This window comes from Polypterus senegalus, chromosome 11, assembly GCF_016835505.1.
Source record: "Polypterus senegalus isolate Bchr_013 chromosome 11, ASM1683550v1, whole genome shotgun sequence".
Classification (NCBI taxonomy): domain Eukaryota; kingdom Metazoa; phylum Chordata; class Cladistia; order Polypteriformes; family Polypteridae; genus Polypterus; species Polypterus senegalus.
In genome coordinates this window covers 27,458,648-27,477,348 of record NC_053164.1, presented here as the reverse complement: position 1 = coordinate 27,477,348, position 18,701 = coordinate 27,458,648, and the positions used below count along the sequence as shown (strand labels likewise).

General features: G+C 39.9%; 1 protein-coding gene across 1 annotated transcript in view; it reads right to left on the bottom strand.

Annotated features, from left to right (window-relative positions):
• Positions 1-18,701, bottom strand: part of LOC120539731 — a 94,373-nt gene that overhangs the window by 48,347 nt on the left and 27,325 nt on the right. The window contains exons 10-11 of the mRNA XM_039770113.1: positions 1,345-1,548; positions 1,091-1,253 (exon numbers count right to left, since the gene is read on the bottom strand). Coding sequence (XP_039626047.1) covers positions 1,091-1,253; positions 1,345-1,548 — 367 coding nt within the window. The remainder of the gene's footprint in view (positions 1-1,090; positions 1,254-1,344; positions 1,549-18,701) is intronic.

Below are 18,701 nucleotides of genomic sequence, written 5' to 3'. Positions count from 1 at the left end.
TTAAGGAGCTTAAATATTAAAACTTTACAATTGCCATTTGTTGGTTGTAAACCTAAAGAACGCACTTGAAAGAAGGTAAGAAAGCACACGGACCTCTACTTCACCTGATTGTAGTCTTGATATTTGTGACTTTTTTTTTTTTTACATTTTATTGAATTTATTAAAATCAAACAACATTCCTTACAAGCAAGTCAAATTTTACAAGACTAGGTTCAAGTCAAAAGGCTTTCTTTTTAGATTTTCAGTGTGCACTTAAAGTTAATAAAAGGTGTACTTTGATAATCTACTGATTTTATTGTCTTATGTGTATTCAGGTTCAGAAAGGTATATTGCATCAGCAAAACAGAACATTGTATTTTTACAGTTTTTAAAAAGATCACAAAAAAAATATTTTTATTGGTTTTAGTTCAAAAGCCTAATATACAAAATAGTTTTAGATTAATTAAAATATGAGTTGAATTATGATTTTAGAAGAATCAAGATTAAACATCTGAAAGCTTGGCCAAATTTCACACCATATTGTGGCAATCAAAAAATTAATTATTTTGAACAAAATGTCCAAATACTAACTTGAAATGTGAAATGACTTCATGTTTAAGGTGGGCGTCAAGTTTTTCTTGTTTAAACATCGTATCCCAGTAAGTAACGGGCGCAGGCTGGGACATTCACTGGACAGGACGCCAGCCCATCGGAAGATGAACACACACGGGCCACTTTAAAAATCACCAATTTACCAACCCTGCACATCTTTGGTCTATCGTAGGAAACCATAAAAAAAACAAAACAACGTGCAAACGCCTTGTAGGGGTACGTGGCACTCGAACCCCGGGCTCTTTACTATGAGACAGCATCGCCACCGATCGCCCACGTCGTTAATTATTAACAAACTGTTGTTTACCTGTGGCCTGGAAAAAAATCAACTATTTTATTTACTTACACGGTACATCTGTGTTTGGTGGTAGAACTCCATTTGTTGTGAGGATGCCATGGCCGATGAACTCAATCTGTTAACGTGAAGTTAATACTCGCGGCTGCTGTCGCTTCATTCACAAACATTAATCTTAGACCTGTTGAAGATTAAAACACCTACCCAATCCCTTGAAGATTATTTTAAACAGTGGCAACTCCGGTCTACCAGCGAAAGAATCTCCGTGCTGTACCAGAGCTTCATGCACCGTTTCGTAGCCGACCAGAACCACGAAGCGCAGCCCACCCAAATATACTGTCATCACGGGTCCATACGTCTCACTTAGCTGCGAGAAACAAAGGAGAATTTTTTTAAATTATTATTATCCAGTAATCGATTACCTGAAAATCTTTCATTAAAGCCGATAAACTGCATACCTTTACGAGACTTTTGTAAGGAGCATTACCGTTCACTTGCAACAGGTTACCGATCAATGGTAGTGGGGTCGGACCGGGGGGCATCTTGGTGTAACGAGCCGAGACTCTCTGGACCAACGCGAAGAGTAAACTTAGCAGTATCGCAGTCAAAAGTAGCGTGTACACTAACTCCATGCTTAATCCCAAGGATAAAGTAGACTTTGATTAAAAGTGGGAAAGGAGGTTTATATGCAGCCAATGGGTATTACGCTCCCTTTATTCGTTAAACATTTACAGTCCCGCGACCTGATAAACTGAAGGGCGGAGGTGTGGAGTGTATCGCCCTAAGACAGGGGTGCCCACACTTTTTCGGCTTGAGAGCTACTTTTAAAATGACAAGGTCGAAATGATCTATCTAAACTAAAATGATTATATATATACCTGTAGATATACTCAGCAGAAAAAGAAATGTCCCTTTTTCAGGACTGTGTATTTCAACAATAATGTTTTAAAAATCCAAATAACTTTACAGATCTTCATTGTAAAGGGTTTAAACAATGTTTTCCATGCATGTTCAATTAACCATAATCAATTAATTAACATGCGCCTGTGGAATGGTCGTTAAGACCTTAACAGCTTACAGAAAGTAGGCATTTAAGGTCACAGTTCTAAAAACGCAGGACACTAAAGAGACTTGTCTACCGACTGTGAAAAACACCCAAAGAAAGATGCCCAGGGTCCCTGCTCATCTGCGTGAACGTGCATTAGGCATGCTGCAGGGAGGCATGAGGACTGCTGAATAAATTGCCATGTCCGCACTGTGAGACGCCTAAGACAGCGCTACAGGGAGACAGGAAGGACAGCTGATCATCCTCGCAGTGGAAGAGCCCGGATCTCAATCCCATTGAGCACGTCTGGGACCTGTTGGATCGCAGGGTGAGGGCTAGGGCCATTCCCCTCAGAAATGTCCAGGAACTTGCAGGTGCCTTGGTGGAAGAGTGGGGTAACATTTCACAGCAAGAACTGACAAATCTGGTCCAGTCCATGAGGAGGAGATGCACTGCAGTACTTCAAGCAGCTGGTGGCCACACCAGATACTGACTGGTACTTTTGATTTTGAGCCTCCCTTCATTCAGGGACACATTGTGAAACATTTTTAGTTTATGTATTATGGTGTTGACTCTTTTAGTGTTCATACAAATATTTACACACACACACACACACACACACACACACACATATATATATATATATATATATATATATATATATATATATATATATATATATATATATATATATATATATATATATATACTGAGTATACTTTATACATAAAATGTATGTTGTCGTACCTTGCATAACTGAATAACCTTTATGGCACAATAACAATTCAATACATTTATGGTCACTACAGTATTTGGATATAATAATCTTCATGTGGGAAAAGGCTGACTCGCATAAATAAGTAGAGCCGAGTAATGCAGTCAAGGAGCTTTTGAATTCAGCCGAGTGAAAACATGACGGCTGCCCGATAAACTGCGATTTTAGTTCCCTTTTTTACTCTTTTTTAGATCGATTTGTGGAAGGACGTCAGTTTCGTAGTTTTTATGAACAGTTCGAAAATGCCTTTCCACATTTTCCTTCTTTGGAATAGCAATGATAGATTGACAGATCAGACAAACGCACTTCGATTGTGACATTGTGAGAAAAAAATCCTCTTCCAATTCCACATCCAGCCCATACCCTCCCCAAACATTTTTTTTTAATCCCTTCATTAGTCGATATAAATTGTATAGATCATAGCCAGAGTTTTGCAGTTTGATCGTGAGGGCAGAATGACCAGTGTGTTAGAAGAAAAGAGATCTCAGACTGGCCGCCCTGTAGGTCAATCAAGTGGCAAATACCATCCATCCATTTTCTAACCCGCTGAATCCGAATAGGGTCACGGGGGTCTGCTGGAGCCAATCCCAGCCAACACAGGGCACAAGACAGGAAACAATCCTGGGCAGGGTGCCAACCCACCGCAGGACACACACAAACACCAAGCACACACTAGGGCCAATTTAGAATCGCCAATCCACCTAACCTGCATGTCTTTGGATTGTGGGAGGAAACCGGAGCGCCCGGAGGAAACCCACGCAGACACAGGGAGAACATGCAAACTCCACGCAGGGAGGACCCGGGAAGCGAACCCGGGTCTCCTAACTGCGAGGCAGCAGCGCTACCACTGCGCCACCGTGCCGCCCGTAGCAAATACCATAGGGAGGATATATGATAGACTAAAGTTTACAATTTTTTTTTTAATGCAACGCGATCTACCGGTCTATTGCGATCGACGCATTGGGCACCCCTGCCCTAAGAGAATCCTTTAGTTCCACTTTAACCTCCAGCCACGCCATCACGGATAAGCAAAAAAACGGAGATCGGTAGGACCCACTTGCAACAGTGGGCATACTGAAGCGAAGCCAAATACAAGCAGCTCGGAGCACTGGGACGTGGACTCAGGCGAGCTGGACCTGCTGAATGAAGATTGTGTCTAGCAGGTCTCTGTAAGACCTCCGCATGGCGCACACCGAAACAACCTCCGCAGAGCACGAAAATAAAACATCTGCTTAATGTATAGATTTCTAAAACTCTAGCTGTTAGTTATAAAGTAATGAACTGATCACTAAATAAGAATCTCTTCTTGTGTAATTCAGCCGTACCAGTTTTTTTGAACCAAGTGTGCAGAGGCACAGTGGTACGCCACGGAATTTAAAGTGTAGAGCGCCTGGATCTGAACCTGACAGGGACAAGCTTATCAGATGGTCGAGACCAGTCTGAGAAGAACATGACTACCTGGAGAAGCTGACATAAATGTAGCTCCGCGATTGTTATGTTGCAGACCAAGCACTGAGCACGTTTCGTTGCTGGAGTCCATCTGCTATAGAGTGTGTGCTCGCCAGCGAGGATAGTGGACCGCCTCTGAGGCTGAGAGGGGGCTGATTAAGTGCTCTGGCTCATAACGCTGATCTTGGAGTTGTTGTTTTATCGGCTTCTCCGGTAATCCCGCCCCATCGGACAGCTGTATTATATTGGGTGGTCCAGATCTAATTTTGCAATTTTCATTACGCTATAACTTATTAAGTTTATAACATAGAAAATCACCCGGAACATCGAGAAGTGTGCGAACTGACGACACGAAGAATCATCTTTGCGCCGAACTGGAATCGTCCTCGCATAAATCAAAGTCATCCAGACGATCTGGATCTGCATAATTAGATCTGGACCACCCTGTACTGTATAAGAGGTAACATGTTTGTAGTTAGTTGAACAGTGGTGTGCCTTGGTTACAAAAAGCATACCACCCTAGAAAAAAGGCTGGGAAACAATGATATAAAGTGGATGAAACAATCCCACTGGTTGTAGTCTTTGATAACAGATTACTTTGGAAATTACATTTTATGGAAATATATAATGAGATAGGGGTGATAACATAGGAGCATCACGAATAGCGAGCGTTAAGCTAATTTTACTTTAATTGGACACTCTAAACACAGATGCTTCAGTTAAAAGAAGTGAATTAATTATCTCGTTACAGTGGCACCTGTCAAAGGGTGAGATATACAGGGTGAGTCATTATGTTAACACTGATGGATTTTTTTTTTAGCGACCTCACCTATCCAGGTCGATGGATGGGTCATGGTGGACCATTGCCATGGCCTCCACATTTCCCTGATTTAATGCCCTGTGATTTCAGGTTATGGGGTATGGTGAAGGAGTACATGTGTAGCAGGAAATGTGTGATATAAATGACCTGAAGGACAGAATACGGACTGTGGTATCATCTGTTCCCCACAAAATGTGTGTCCGGGTTTTAAATGGTACTCATGTGTGTTGAACATTATGACAAACAAGTTGAGACATTCCTGTAAATCATCTTGCACATATGAAATATATTTTGTGAATAAATTGTTTCCGACCATTCAAATGTTAACTTAATTTTGACTCACCCTGCTTTAAGCAGCAAGAGAACAGTCCGTTCTTTAAGGTGAAGTGCTGGAAGCAGGAAAAATGGCCAAGCATAAGAATCAAAGGGCCTACTTGTGATGACTAGGTCAGAGCATGTCAAGAACGGCTTTGTTAAAAAGAGTAACTTCGACCCCTTACACCCCATAAGGGTTTGGTTGACGTGGCATGTACATCTTTAAGTCCTTCTGAACATTTTTGCTGAAGACACCTATTGGCTTACTCTTTATTATAAGGGTGTAAGTTCCTGCACAAAATATGGTCCAAATGTGGCCTAAAAATTAAGTTTCTTTTGGGTCTAGAGTGCCAACAATACGGGGAACCCTAAACAGATTAATGTCTTGTCAAATGGTATATCATATGTGGAGGTATTCTTTGTACCTGTGAGTCAGAAGTCACCAGACCAAAAATTTCTACATTGTAATAAGGTTCAGTGATAAATACAATTTCTCAAGTAAAATGAAAAGTGAGTGCATATTCGTTTGAAACTTACCGGTTTACTCTCTAGACGCCTGACTTGCCTGTGGCCTCGCCTACAATGTGGACTGGTAGGATATTCGTCTGGTTAACGTTTGTTTGGAGTCTTTTGTCGCTCGTTATCCAACCTGCGACTGGCCTCCTCCAGTACCCAGCTGCTGAGCTTCTTTGACTGCGTCTGCTCCAGTCTGTGCCTCTGCTGTCGGTGCTGTATTTCGCCCCGGATGTCATACTTCTGCCTCGTTGGAGATATGGGTCATGGGTCCCGGCGGAGATTCCAAATGGACGCCTCGAAAGGAATTAACTCTTTCTGGTCTGCACCCTCCACATAATGCAGATAGGAATGCTGACCACAGCGCATTGGCCAGCTAAGCTCAGTCGACTTACACCACTGTCAAATGCGACAGCAACATTGTTAGCTTCGGTCTACTGAACATCCGCTCACTCACGAGCAAGTGGCATCTCATTCAGGATCTCCTCATTGACCGTAAGTTTGACTTTCTCTGTTTAACCGAGGCTTGGGAGCAACATCAAGACTTCTCACAACTTAATGAATCCTCCCAACCTTTCTTACCCATTTATCTGCAATTACTCCAAATATAATTCTGCTGGGGGATTTTAATATACATCTGGACAATATCAATATCCCTCTCACTAGAGACTTTTTATTTTGTCTGGAGAGTTGTGGATATCAGCAGCACACTGATGTTCCTACCCATTGTAAAGGACATATCTTGGACCTGATCTGCTGCTCTGGTGTTGTTCCTCTCGATCTTACAGCAGATGAACTCACTATAACCGAACATTTTCTCCTTTCATTCAATGGTAAACTTACCTTTTCTGTTCCTAAGCTCCCCCGTCTCATAGCCTTTCATAACATTAAGAATATTAACTTGAATTTGCTGTCTTCTAGAATTGATTCACAAATGGACTTTTATAATTTATCCACTCCCACAGAACTGGCCGCATATTATAACTCTTCTCTTAATGGTATTCTTAATTCTCTTGCTCTGCTAAAAACCGGATCTGTTTCTTTTTCTTTTTCTGCCCCCTGGTTTACGCCTGAACTTTGGCTTCTGAAAGCTAAGGGTAGGCAACTTGAATGGCTATATAAAAAATCTGGACTCTTTGTCCACAAGTAGATGTATAAAAATCATGTACTCTATTGCAAGGATTGTATAGCCCAAACCAAATCTAACTATTACAATCAGTTAATTACTTGTAATACAGGTAACACCAAGTCATTGTTTTCATTACTTAACTAGGGGGCTTTGCCCCCTGTTCACTTCGCTCGCCAACCCCCGTGTTTGGTTTTCCGGATACATACTTGTAAGATTTTCTTTTTCTTGTTGCTGTTTCATTAGTTTCACTTTCATTTCAGAACTTCTGTTAAAACAATATTTGGAATCTTTCGTGTCCCAATATGCTGAATCTTTTAAATGAGGTCTATGAGACTTGTGTTTAATGACTTTCTACCATAATTCATATTCTGCACCTTTCTCTGCATACCTATCTCTTTTCTTCTCACTGCTCTTTCTTATTTGCTGAGAGCACAGGATCTGTGTGTGCCACATGACTTTACATGACTGAATGTTTTGTTGGACTGTCCGAGCTCTTAATTGATATGTAGGACGTCTTGCAAGACTCTTATGTTCCACGTCCCTGCAAGACTGCCCTGGGCCAATCTCTTGGCACCAAGTCTCATGTTTACATTCCCCGCGAGACGCTCCATGGCCCGTCTTTTTTGTCTCGTGGGTCTTTAAAATGTCTTTCGAGAACATCCGAGAAGATCACGTCTCGTCACCTGGCTTTTACATTCCAGGATTTTTTTTTATATATAGAGAGATAATTTTACACAACCTCCAGACTCTTTGCCATCTCACCTTTACTCAACTGCTTTCTGTAATTCTCTTATGTCCTTTTTTAATGAGAAAATCCAGAGGATACATCAGCACCTCGGTCCAGATCCTCTCTGTATTTTTTCTGAACTACACTCACCTATTCACTCTTTTTCTTCTTTCCACCTTCCCATTTCCTCTGAAATCTCAGATCTCATCTGCAAATCTAAGTTATCTACTTGTCAGCTGGAACCCCTGCCTACAGTTCTGGTTAAAGCCTGCCTCCCCTCTTTGGTCCCTCTCATTTCTGCCATCATTCACTCTTCTCTTACTACTGGTATTATTCCACCCATCCATCCATTATCCAACCCACTATATCCTAACTACAGGGTCATGGGGGTCTGCTGGAGCCAATCCCAACCAACGCAGGGCGCAAGGCAGGAAACAAACCCTGGGTGGGGCGCCAGCCCACCGCAGGGCGGTATTATTCCCTTATCTTTCAAAACTGCTGCTATAACCCCAATATTGAAAAAACCTGGTGCTGATCCTACTAACTTCAATAATTTTCACCCTCTCACTAACTTACCCTTTATGTCAAAAATTCTTGAGAAAATAGTAGCTATCCAACTTCACACTCACTTATCTCATAATAATCTATATGAAAAGTTCCAGTCTGGTTTTTGCCCTCTTCATAGTACGGAATCAGCACTTGTTAAAATTACCAATGACCTTCTTATGGCTGCTGACTCCGGTCTAATTACTGTTCTCATCCTCCTTGATTTGAGTGCGGCCTTTGATACTATTTGTCATACCACTCTCCTTAATAGATTATCTTTGATTGGAGTTACCCACACTTCACGTGATTGGTTCAGATCCTACCTCTCAGGGCACACTCAGTTCATTCAGCTTAAAACCTTCACTTCCCAACCCACCGCTGTTACTTCAGGTGTGCCCCAGGGCTCTGTCCTGGGGTCTCTTCTTTTTATTATTTACCTTCTTCCCCTTGGCAATATTTTCTATAAATATAACATTAATTGTCACTGTTATGCTAATGACACCCAGCTCTACCTTGCTAGTAAACCCACCTCCTCTTTTCCACCACCTTTGCTTATTGACTGCTTGCTGAAATTAATTCCTAGTTCTCTTTGAATTTTCTTAAATTAAACAGTGACAAAACTGAGGTTCTCCTTATTGGTTCAAAATCATCATTATCCAAAGCCAATGATCTTTCTCTTATTATTGATAACTCTGTTGCTTCCCCATCACCTCAGGTCAAGAGTTTGGTTGTCATCCTTGACAATACTCTATCCTTCCAATCTCACATTAATAACATCAGCCAGTCTGCTTACTTCCACTTACGTAATATTAATTGAATCCGCCCCCCCTCACTCCTCATACCACCGCCATTCTTGTTCATAGTCTTGTCACTTCTCGGCTGGACTACTGCAATTCACTCCTCTTTGGTCTCTCTAATAAATCTCTTCATAAGCTTCAGTTAGTCCAGAATTCTGCAGCACGCATCATTACTCAAATCTCATCTATTCACCATATCACTCCGGTCTTGCAGCAGCTCCATTGGCTCCCGATTAAGTTTCAAAACTGAATTTAAGATTCTGCTATTAACATTTTAGGCCATTCATAACCTCGCCCCTACATATCTGTCTGAACTGCTTCATGTTGCCATTCCCTCCTGTAACCTTAGATCCTCTTCCTCCATCCATCTGACCGTCCCTCTCGCCCTTCTAACATCCATGGGGAGAAGAGCATTCAGCTGTTCTGCTCCCAAGCTCTGAAATTCATTACCCGCCGAGCTTAAAAATATCAAATCATATTTATCCTTCAAATGTAAATTTAAAACGCATCTGTTCAAAATGGCTTTTCTTTATGATTACAGTGGTTATGTTTGGTTTTAATTTTTATATTTTCTGATGTTTTTAGTTGTTTATAACTGCGTCTTTTATTTATTTATTGTTTGTTCGGTGTCCTTGAGTTTTCAGAAAGGCGCCTTGTATAAATAAAATGTATTATTATTATTATTATTATTATTATTATTATTATTATTATTATTATATGTGTTTGTGCATGTGTGAGAATAGCGTGCACCTTCGGTTGTTGTGATTTCGAGACTTAAAAAATAAAGAGCATTCTAGCAAGTGAGAAATGGTGTACTTTGTAGATACAACACTATCTAAATGTTTTATAGTCACTATACATAAACCTCAAAATAACAAGTAAATATTAATCTAAAAATATAGCCAGTTTAAGAATGCTCCTGCACATTTGGACAAGTCAAGATACCCACCAAGACTCATCTGGGTTGAATCCTAAGAGAAGCATTTGGGCTGTTAACTTGTCATAGAGGTGCTGCTGCAAGCTAAGTTACTGCTTTTCTGTTTTAGATTTTTAATAATATATGGAACTATGTGCATTTTGATAGTTTGGTTATTTTAACTTGATGCAATATATGTTACTGTTCGTAATTAATGTTCGTTTTAGTCACATAAGGTGATTTCTAATGTTTTGCTAATATGGCACCACTCTGGTTGCTTCATTACAGTAGACTGTGCTTTTTTTATTTGTAGGCCCCACTATTTAGTTCACTTCTATAAAACTAAAGGCATAGAAGTTGCCAAAGACGGAGTGCTTAGTCAAAAGCAGAGGAGAGGACATGCAGTTAATGTTAGTTGTGTTCCTGTGGAAATAGTCATCCTGTTAGGTCAACAGTAAAGTATTTTAGCAGGTGATGATTGCATTCAAGCTGCCATTTTGTTGAGTGGTCTAAAATGAATTTAAAACATGCTGGCTAGTATTATGACCATGAACAAATAGTCATGGCAGTCAGTGGTGTTTCTGGCCATCTTCAAGTCACCCTCCCGCCAAAAAAAAGGGCCATCCTCAGAGTAAATAACAATTTTTAATTTTTATATTATAAACACAAAATAAAAGTGCAGCAGTGCAAATGGTAAACCATTTTTTCTATTATGTACTGTGCTACACTGTATGTCACAGGTTCCTAAACTAGGTGTTGTGTGTTTATCCGAATGGGTCACTTGCAGTTTGCAGAATGTCGCCTCGGGTAGTTAAAGAAAATGCCATTGCTCCGCTACAATCTGTGACTGTTGTGACAGATTAGGGCCTTCTGGCACCCTTGTACCCTCAGACCACACATCAGACACCAGGTAAAAGTCCAAATAATTATTATTTATTATAATAATAAGTGCACAAAGCACCCTCGACTCCCAAATACTCCAATAAATAAACAAATCAATAATCCAATCCTCCACTCCCAGACGCTTAGCCACCCTGCCTCCCAACTCAGCTCGTCTGTCTGGGATCTCCCACAGTCCTTTATAGTCCTCGACCCGGAAGTGTTTTTGAGTCCTCAGTTCATGTGATTATCCAACACTTCCGGGTCAGGTAAAAACTTCTCTTTTTCTTCAGCCCGGAAGTATATCATTTCTTCCGTTTCCGCAATCTTGAATTACTTCCGGGCTATAAGGAAAGTATAAGTCCCTGGGCCTTCCTGCAGCGTCCTCCGGTGGCCTCCATGGTATCCAGCAAGGCTGTGGTGAAAACTTCAAGTTCCATGATGCCCTGCTGGAATTTGGGGCCCTTCCATGTTGCAGGAATGGCTCCATCTGGTGGTTTGAGGTTGTTGGCCGGGATACACGGCAGGCAATCCCTCACACTGTCCAAGGTTAACATCCCAGACCACACCAACATGACACCTGTAAAAAAGGCTCGTGTGCCTTTAAGGCGCTGAAGCATGATCACATGAAAACCATGGAGTGTGCAGTGAGCATGTGCGTTTGTTAGATGTACCTTGTGAAAGCCAGAACTACTGGAGCCACTAGAGAAAGTAGAAGTTTGTGCGTTTTTGACTAAATGTAAGTTCTTATGTACATATTTAGAAGTTAAGTGTTAAAAGTTAGAGAGAAAACTGTTCTGAATTAGTATTTAGGTTGACCCTGTGTTCGGATTCAGCGGGTTGGAAAATGGATGGATGGATGGTTAATATTTTACACATTAAAATTGTAATTGCAAACACCTTATGTTGAAAGTGTGAAGCTATAGTGCCACCTATTGGACATTTGTGTATAGCATAGTGAGATAACATGTATATATGTATTAAATGTCTGATTTTGTTGTTTGCCTGTTACAAACACACATACACCTACTCACCTACCTGTACAGTTGTTCTACTTCATGTGAAATTTTGGCATCTCAACATTAAAGCAATGTTCCTAAAATGGTTGGATTAGTTCCTGTGTTCTAACCACACCACAGCGAATACAGCATATTGCAAGTCTGCCTTCTCAACATTTCTTCACAACACATTATCCGTTCACCATAGGGAAAACTGACAGTGGTGATTCTCCAAAGGGCACTATAGAGATGAAGATAGATGGTGATTCTGGGCTTCAAAAACACACAAAAAAGGCAAAATTGGTTTCAGAATCTTGCTCTCTTTAGTTCTAACTTAGCTGTTTACCTCGCTTACTGCACTGTATTTCAAATATCTAAAATCAGAGACAGATGCATTTGAAAATGTCCATTAAAATATTCCACTATACCTTTGTCTCCTTTTTTTCCTCACCTTTCCTCTTGTTTCTAATGTCCCCCCAATAGCTTTGATGTTATCATTAGTACAGCCAATCCGAAGGAAACTGCCAATAATTTAGCATAATAAAAAAAAATAAACTTCCTAACCTAAAAATGTGACCAGGAGCACATCCCTTCACCAAATAAATTCTTAGTCTATAGAATTGGTTTTATTTTGCTGTTTTTTAATAGGTATATTTAACTTACTTGAGCATTTAATAAATTGGAAAGTCTCTAATAGGAGTCCAGTCTTGTCAGGTAAGTCATTTCTATTACTTAAACAAGTGTAAGTTAATCTCTGATTTTATTAGTTTAAAAAAAACACAAAGTATTCTAAATATGTTTCTATCAGTAGGAAGCAGAACAGTACAGCAGTGAGTTGTGGAATCCCATGTTAGACCCGGCATACACTGCAAGATGAGGTCAGTGGAGTCTAAATTAGGAAGACAGATTGGTCTAACGATGCAACATTAGTCTTACTCAGGTTGGCAGAAATTTACGTATGCATGAGATAATATTGCTGTCGTTTTTCCTCTATTCTTCACTGTGTAATGTAATATAACATTGCGGCTAAATGTTTTAGATTTTTGTTTACCTTACTCTTAGGACAAGCTAATACAGTGGAAAGTGGAGTTCTGGGGAAGACTGCATTTCAACACTGGTGTCATCAGGGACAAAGAGTAGACTCCTGTGGCATAAGATGATCATGCAAAAAATGCAACGTCAGAACATCAAAATGTTTAGAGGTCTTAAACTAAAACATCAGCACACTGGTCAATACTAGTCATTGCTTGGCTTGTACTCCAGTTGTACTTGTTCATTTAAAACTTGGCACATTTGTCTAGAGATCATACACAGACTGAACAAGGCAAAACGTTTCATTTTCATGTCTTGTATGTAATTTAAAAAGTTTTGACACATAGGCAATATTTTGAACACCTTGGAGTTCATCTGAAAAAGCACAAAGCTGTTTGTTCATTGTGTTTTTAAAGATTCTGATTACAGTAGTAATATATTCAAATTTTGCTTCAAAAAAATAGGAAGCACAATCCTTACTACCTCAATATTTTAAACATACTGTTGTCACAGAAAGCACGATGAGACATGAAAAGGTTTGGGGCAGCCACCCAATATATTATATCCTGGCTGCAAAGAGGTAAATTAATCAGGGTTCGTTACTCACGCAAGTCCAAAACAGAACTGAGTTTCTGCCTTAAAATGGTAGCTTTTAAATACAAGCGGCGGAAGTGATGTATTCAAGGCCAGAACCAGAAGTGACATCATCGGCAGTTCCGGGACCGGAAGTGACGTCCTCAGCAGCACCGGAACTGGAAGTGACATCATCATCAGCACCAGAACTGGAAGTGATGTCATCGGTGCCGGAACCGGATGGGACAATTAGTGCACCTCGCTGCCCCCTGGTCAGGCATGGAATTACTATTATTCAGGCCCTTTAGTTGTCTCCTAATCGCACGTGTGTAACACTGTATTTCAAGTCAATCAACAGAAGATAGCAGTTGGTTGTTAGATTAATGAGGTTACTTCTGAAAAAACGCTTGTCAAAGAGGTTGAGGATTTCTTCAATCATTGCTGATCAGCTTGGTTCCTTATTACTTAAATTAGACTGGATCTTAATTGTGTCCTATAAATGTATAGATGAGATTACAGTGAAGCTTAAATTGATTACTTGTTTAGCATCCACACCTATTATGAAAAGCATTGTCCATAACACAATCGAAAACTATAACTGCACTGTTGCAGAATTGGTGATCACAGATTTGGCAACTAGCATTTACCAGTTAAATCCTCTAAGAACAGCCTTAAGTGAAGAAGGTCCTCTTGGCACAGTATACCAGAGAAATACCGTAAGTGTTTAAAGGAACATTTCTCTATTATTGAACCATTAGAGTATGTACTTGATGGAAAGATGTTCCAATATGCAAGAATTTTGCAATTCTTGTCACAAATTCTGAAAAATAGTGACTATCAGGAGAACGTGTTGAAGGGTGCAAAACATTGTGGTTCTTCACGCCAGTGTACTAGTTTTTGTGATGGATCCCACTTCAAGGAAAATGCATTTCTATCTGTTCAGGAGTCAAGACTTGCACTTCTACTCTACTGATTTTGAAATATGTTATCAGGAACCTCTCATAAGGTAACAGGTGTCTACTGGGTGTTGGCTGATTTGGCATCTGTATGAGATCTACATTATCATCAATTTACTGAGTTGGTTATGTCACCTACCCATACAGATAAAAGCATTGCTCAACCAGATAGCATGAATTCTGAGCATAGACATAGATTTAGAAATGTTTTGCCACAAGCGAAAAAGATTCCAAAACACCACAGCTCATTAAAGAATCTGGCCCACTAGTGTCCTTCTGGATGGTGAGGGTTAAAGCTAAGCACCACTTCTTTAAGATGATAAAGAGAACAGACTACCTGCTTCTGTAACCTTTTGAAGTATATGGTGCCAAAAATAGAAAAAGAAGTGTCAGTCTTTGATCGCATACCATCTCTGTGATTCCAATGTCAAAAAATATGCTGTTTCTGTATCTGAGATGTTAAGATTCCCATTCTAGATTGTAAATGAGAACATACAAGAATTTCTATTACAGGAATTTCCTGAAGTGACAGTGTTTTTATTAGACAAACTTGGTGGACTATCAGGGTGCCAATTACAGTATTGGCAGGATGTTGGTATATAATTCCACTGGTGGGTTGCCTGATTTTTCTGAAATACTACAAATCATCATTGTTCATGTTAGAAATTTCACTACGAACACTAAGCTAAATGCATGGTACTGTGAGCATTTTCGATGTTCCAAGTTGGAGTCCACAAACACGGTCAAAGTAACTGAGCAATCATAACTAACTGACATTGTACCTATTGGCTATCTATGCAGTGAGAGGTGATTGATTTATCTGAAACACCACATCGGTTTGTCAATCTTGAAATATTTATTGTATTTTTTTTCTGATCTGTCTAAATAATGCATTAATTGGTCTCTGTGGGGAAATATATTTTTTGCTCTTGTTTTTTTCTTGTAGTTCTGCTTGCCCGAGGCTGTGATGATGTCTGCCCCCCACTCAACTACATGTTATTATTGAAAATGCAAAAGTTCAAATTAACACTACCAGATGAAATTCTTAGCACCATAGGTGAAGTTTGACAGGTGCACAGGTACATTTTCAGCTCCAAGGGAGATTTACTGTTATTTAGATGGTCTAAGATTTTGATGACCAGTTCTTCACTCTGATGTTAATAGATGTGCTTAAGGACAAAGACACAATCAATCTAGTTAAAGCAGAACCTTCTCTTATTCTCACATTGACTCCCATCAATAAGGCTGCTGCTTACTTTCCTCCGCTACTATTGGATCCATCTTTTCAGGTTGACCATTACTCAGTTAGTTCATCTAACACCATCATTTTACTACAGTCCCCAGAGTATCAATCAGAACCTTGATCAACTAATTTCCTGATACTCACCTTTTCATATAATGTCGAAATGCTCCTTTGGGCAGGAAATAAAGCCTATTAAAATGATGGCTCACTCCCTCAGAATCCAAACGTGAACTCTGAAATACGTGATAACCTTGCTGAAACAATATTCCACTACATATCCCAATGGTCTTGGTTAAGGTTTAAGGCTCTGGACGTCAAACACTGAGGCTTTTGGCTCAAATCCTGTGTGACCCTAAGCAAGTCACTTCATCTGACTGTGCTCCAATTAGAACAAGAAAAGAAATATAACCAATTGTATCTCAAATGTTACAAGTTACTTTGGGTAAAAGCGTTAGCCAAATAATTAAATGTAAATGTAAGCTCTGTTAAAAAAAAAATCCATCCCTGAAGGGGCCTAGAACTTAATTTTCAGTCATGGTGGCAGTTGTATCTTAAATACAAGATGGCAAATTACTGTTCTAAAATGATAAGTGGAGTACCTTGTCCTGAGTTTGACATCAGCTCCTTGAAAAGGAAATTTCCGGGTGAGAAAAATCTTGAAGAGAATTAAACGAGAGCGAAGAAAGCAGAGGTGAACTCACTTCTTCCACATCCAAGTGGAGAAACTAGTAACAGTCTGGAGATGGAGAGTAAAAAAGATGCTTAACAAGATAAGGAAGAACAACAACACTAAAGAGATTCAAGAAAAAAAATGGCCAAAAACTTCCATCAAAGGCTTGAGATGGTGAGTGGTTGTCCGGTTGCTGATAACTTCAAAGAGCTTCCATTTTGTAAAGCTGAGATAAGTGAATTTATCAAACCTTAAAAATTTCATCTTCTCCATTTGGCAGTAACAATGCGTTTTTATAAAATGTATTATTGAGTAGAATACTGTTCTCAATTGACCACATGAACATATCTACAGGGGTTAAAAACCCTGTACAGAATCCCTCCCACAACCCAAATTATGCATCAGACTATTTGGCCCAGTACCTGATGTTGTACTTGTTAATTTTTTATTAGTTCAGATGAATGAGGAACTCAGGAGAAAAACTAAAATTTCCATGGAGTTGACCTTCATGTACAAACTTAACCACTACACACCAAAACTCAATGCCCTGATGAAGGCTAACGGAGATTTTGTGAGATGAGTGCAGCTGCAGACCTCCACAGCGTCAAGTTTCAGTAGCTCTGGTGGGCGACCAATTGGATTGCCAAGTTTTTGTCACCTGGTTTACTCGACTCTTTAGTCTTAGCCATAGTATAACCCAGCATACCACTGACGTATAATATAGGGAGACAACCTCCTCAATGGATTGGAACTCTGGAGGTCTGCAGATAGTCCTTTGGGTGTCATGGGGACAAACCTGAGGCTCTTCTTGGGCAAACTGAGTAAGGGTTATTTGTTCAAAATTGTGATTGTTCGTTTTTTTTGCAGGGAGATGGACCTATTATTTCTGTCACACAAACCCTTGGACCTCTGTAGCTTGTATGGCCTTGCAGGTTCTATCTTCCCACACATGGCTCTTACTCTGTGTGCTCAAATCATTGCTCCGTGCACATGTATGCTCTTACATTCTCATCTGATTAGTTCATTGTGTATAAATAATGCTTCAGTTTTGACAGAATATTAACCAAAGTATTGAGATGATATATGGATTTTATCCGTAGCCTCAAACTGTACCTTAGGAAGAAAGAGGAACATTTTGAAGATTGCCTAACAAAGCATGATTTCTTTCTTCTTTTTGTTTTATTGATATGGTTTAAATGCTTAACGTATTATCATTTAAAGTGCGAAATAAGAAGGAGGTATATGAAGGGATGGAGGAATTCTGCGTAGCGATGACCCAAATGGTAAATTGAAAAAGCCAACAATCTTATCTGGAAGAACAAACGAAATGGATATTTTTTCATTATTCAAATAAAGTACAGTCACAACATAGCGTTACTTGGCATCGTAAAGGTGCAGAGGCGCACAATTTATGGCAGGAGCATTCATTCATTCTGCCCTGATAATGAAGACCCTTTCAATGATTCAGGCAATTCTATTTTTTGTTTCTCAATATAATTGTCCTGCTTGTAAAAAGTATGCAGGAGGACAGCTGCAGTGATGTCACTCAATATTCTCAAGGTCCCGGTCATCCATAGTGCTGATGGAGAGGATCCAGTGGATGTAGCCATTCTTCTTGAAGGCAAGGAAATGTTGCCAGGATGTGGCAACCCGCCCTCTACCCTGCAAAAAATACTGCTGCACTATACCTTTGAGGTGTTTCTGAAACTTTTCCTACAACTGGATGCAATTAAGCTGTCCCCAAAAGTAAAAGCTTTAAAGTTGAGATTTCTGTCTTAAATGCTATCAACATGATATTACATTACTATACAATTATGGCTACTGGTACACCCCAACTCGTTTTTCCATCTTGCAAATCACTGTCACGACTTGAAAAGGCACTGTCCGCTCCACAGAATCCTCTGCTTACATACAGAAACTTGTCTTTGTATGGACTTTCCAATGTTCTGACACAGAAATGCAGTGGCATTCTTCATTTTTGGCTCTCTAAAGGACTGGTCTTTTTTTCTTGAGATGTGATATATTTTGCTAATCCCTGAGGGGAAATTGTCTTTTTGTATAACCTTTAAGGTTTCAACCATTGTCTAGCACCCTTGGGGCAATTGTTCAGGTTAAGAGCCTTGCGCAAGGACCCAACAGAGAAGGATCCCTTCTGGCAGTAATGGGATTTGAACCAGCAACCTTCCAGATACTTAGCCACAGAGCCACCACTCCACCCTGGCCAAGACTTGTTGACATGGAAAATCTTTAAGCTGTTTGTAAAATGGAATTAATGCAAAAATAATGCATAGATGCTAAAATAATCACAGCGGAGTGATGAGGTATTGTGTCCCAGTCTGAATATCAATATGCCTTTCATTATAAACACTTTACAGAAATATTATGTAAGGCAGTTGACAAGAAGTCTACCATCGGCCGCATCCTGGCACTGA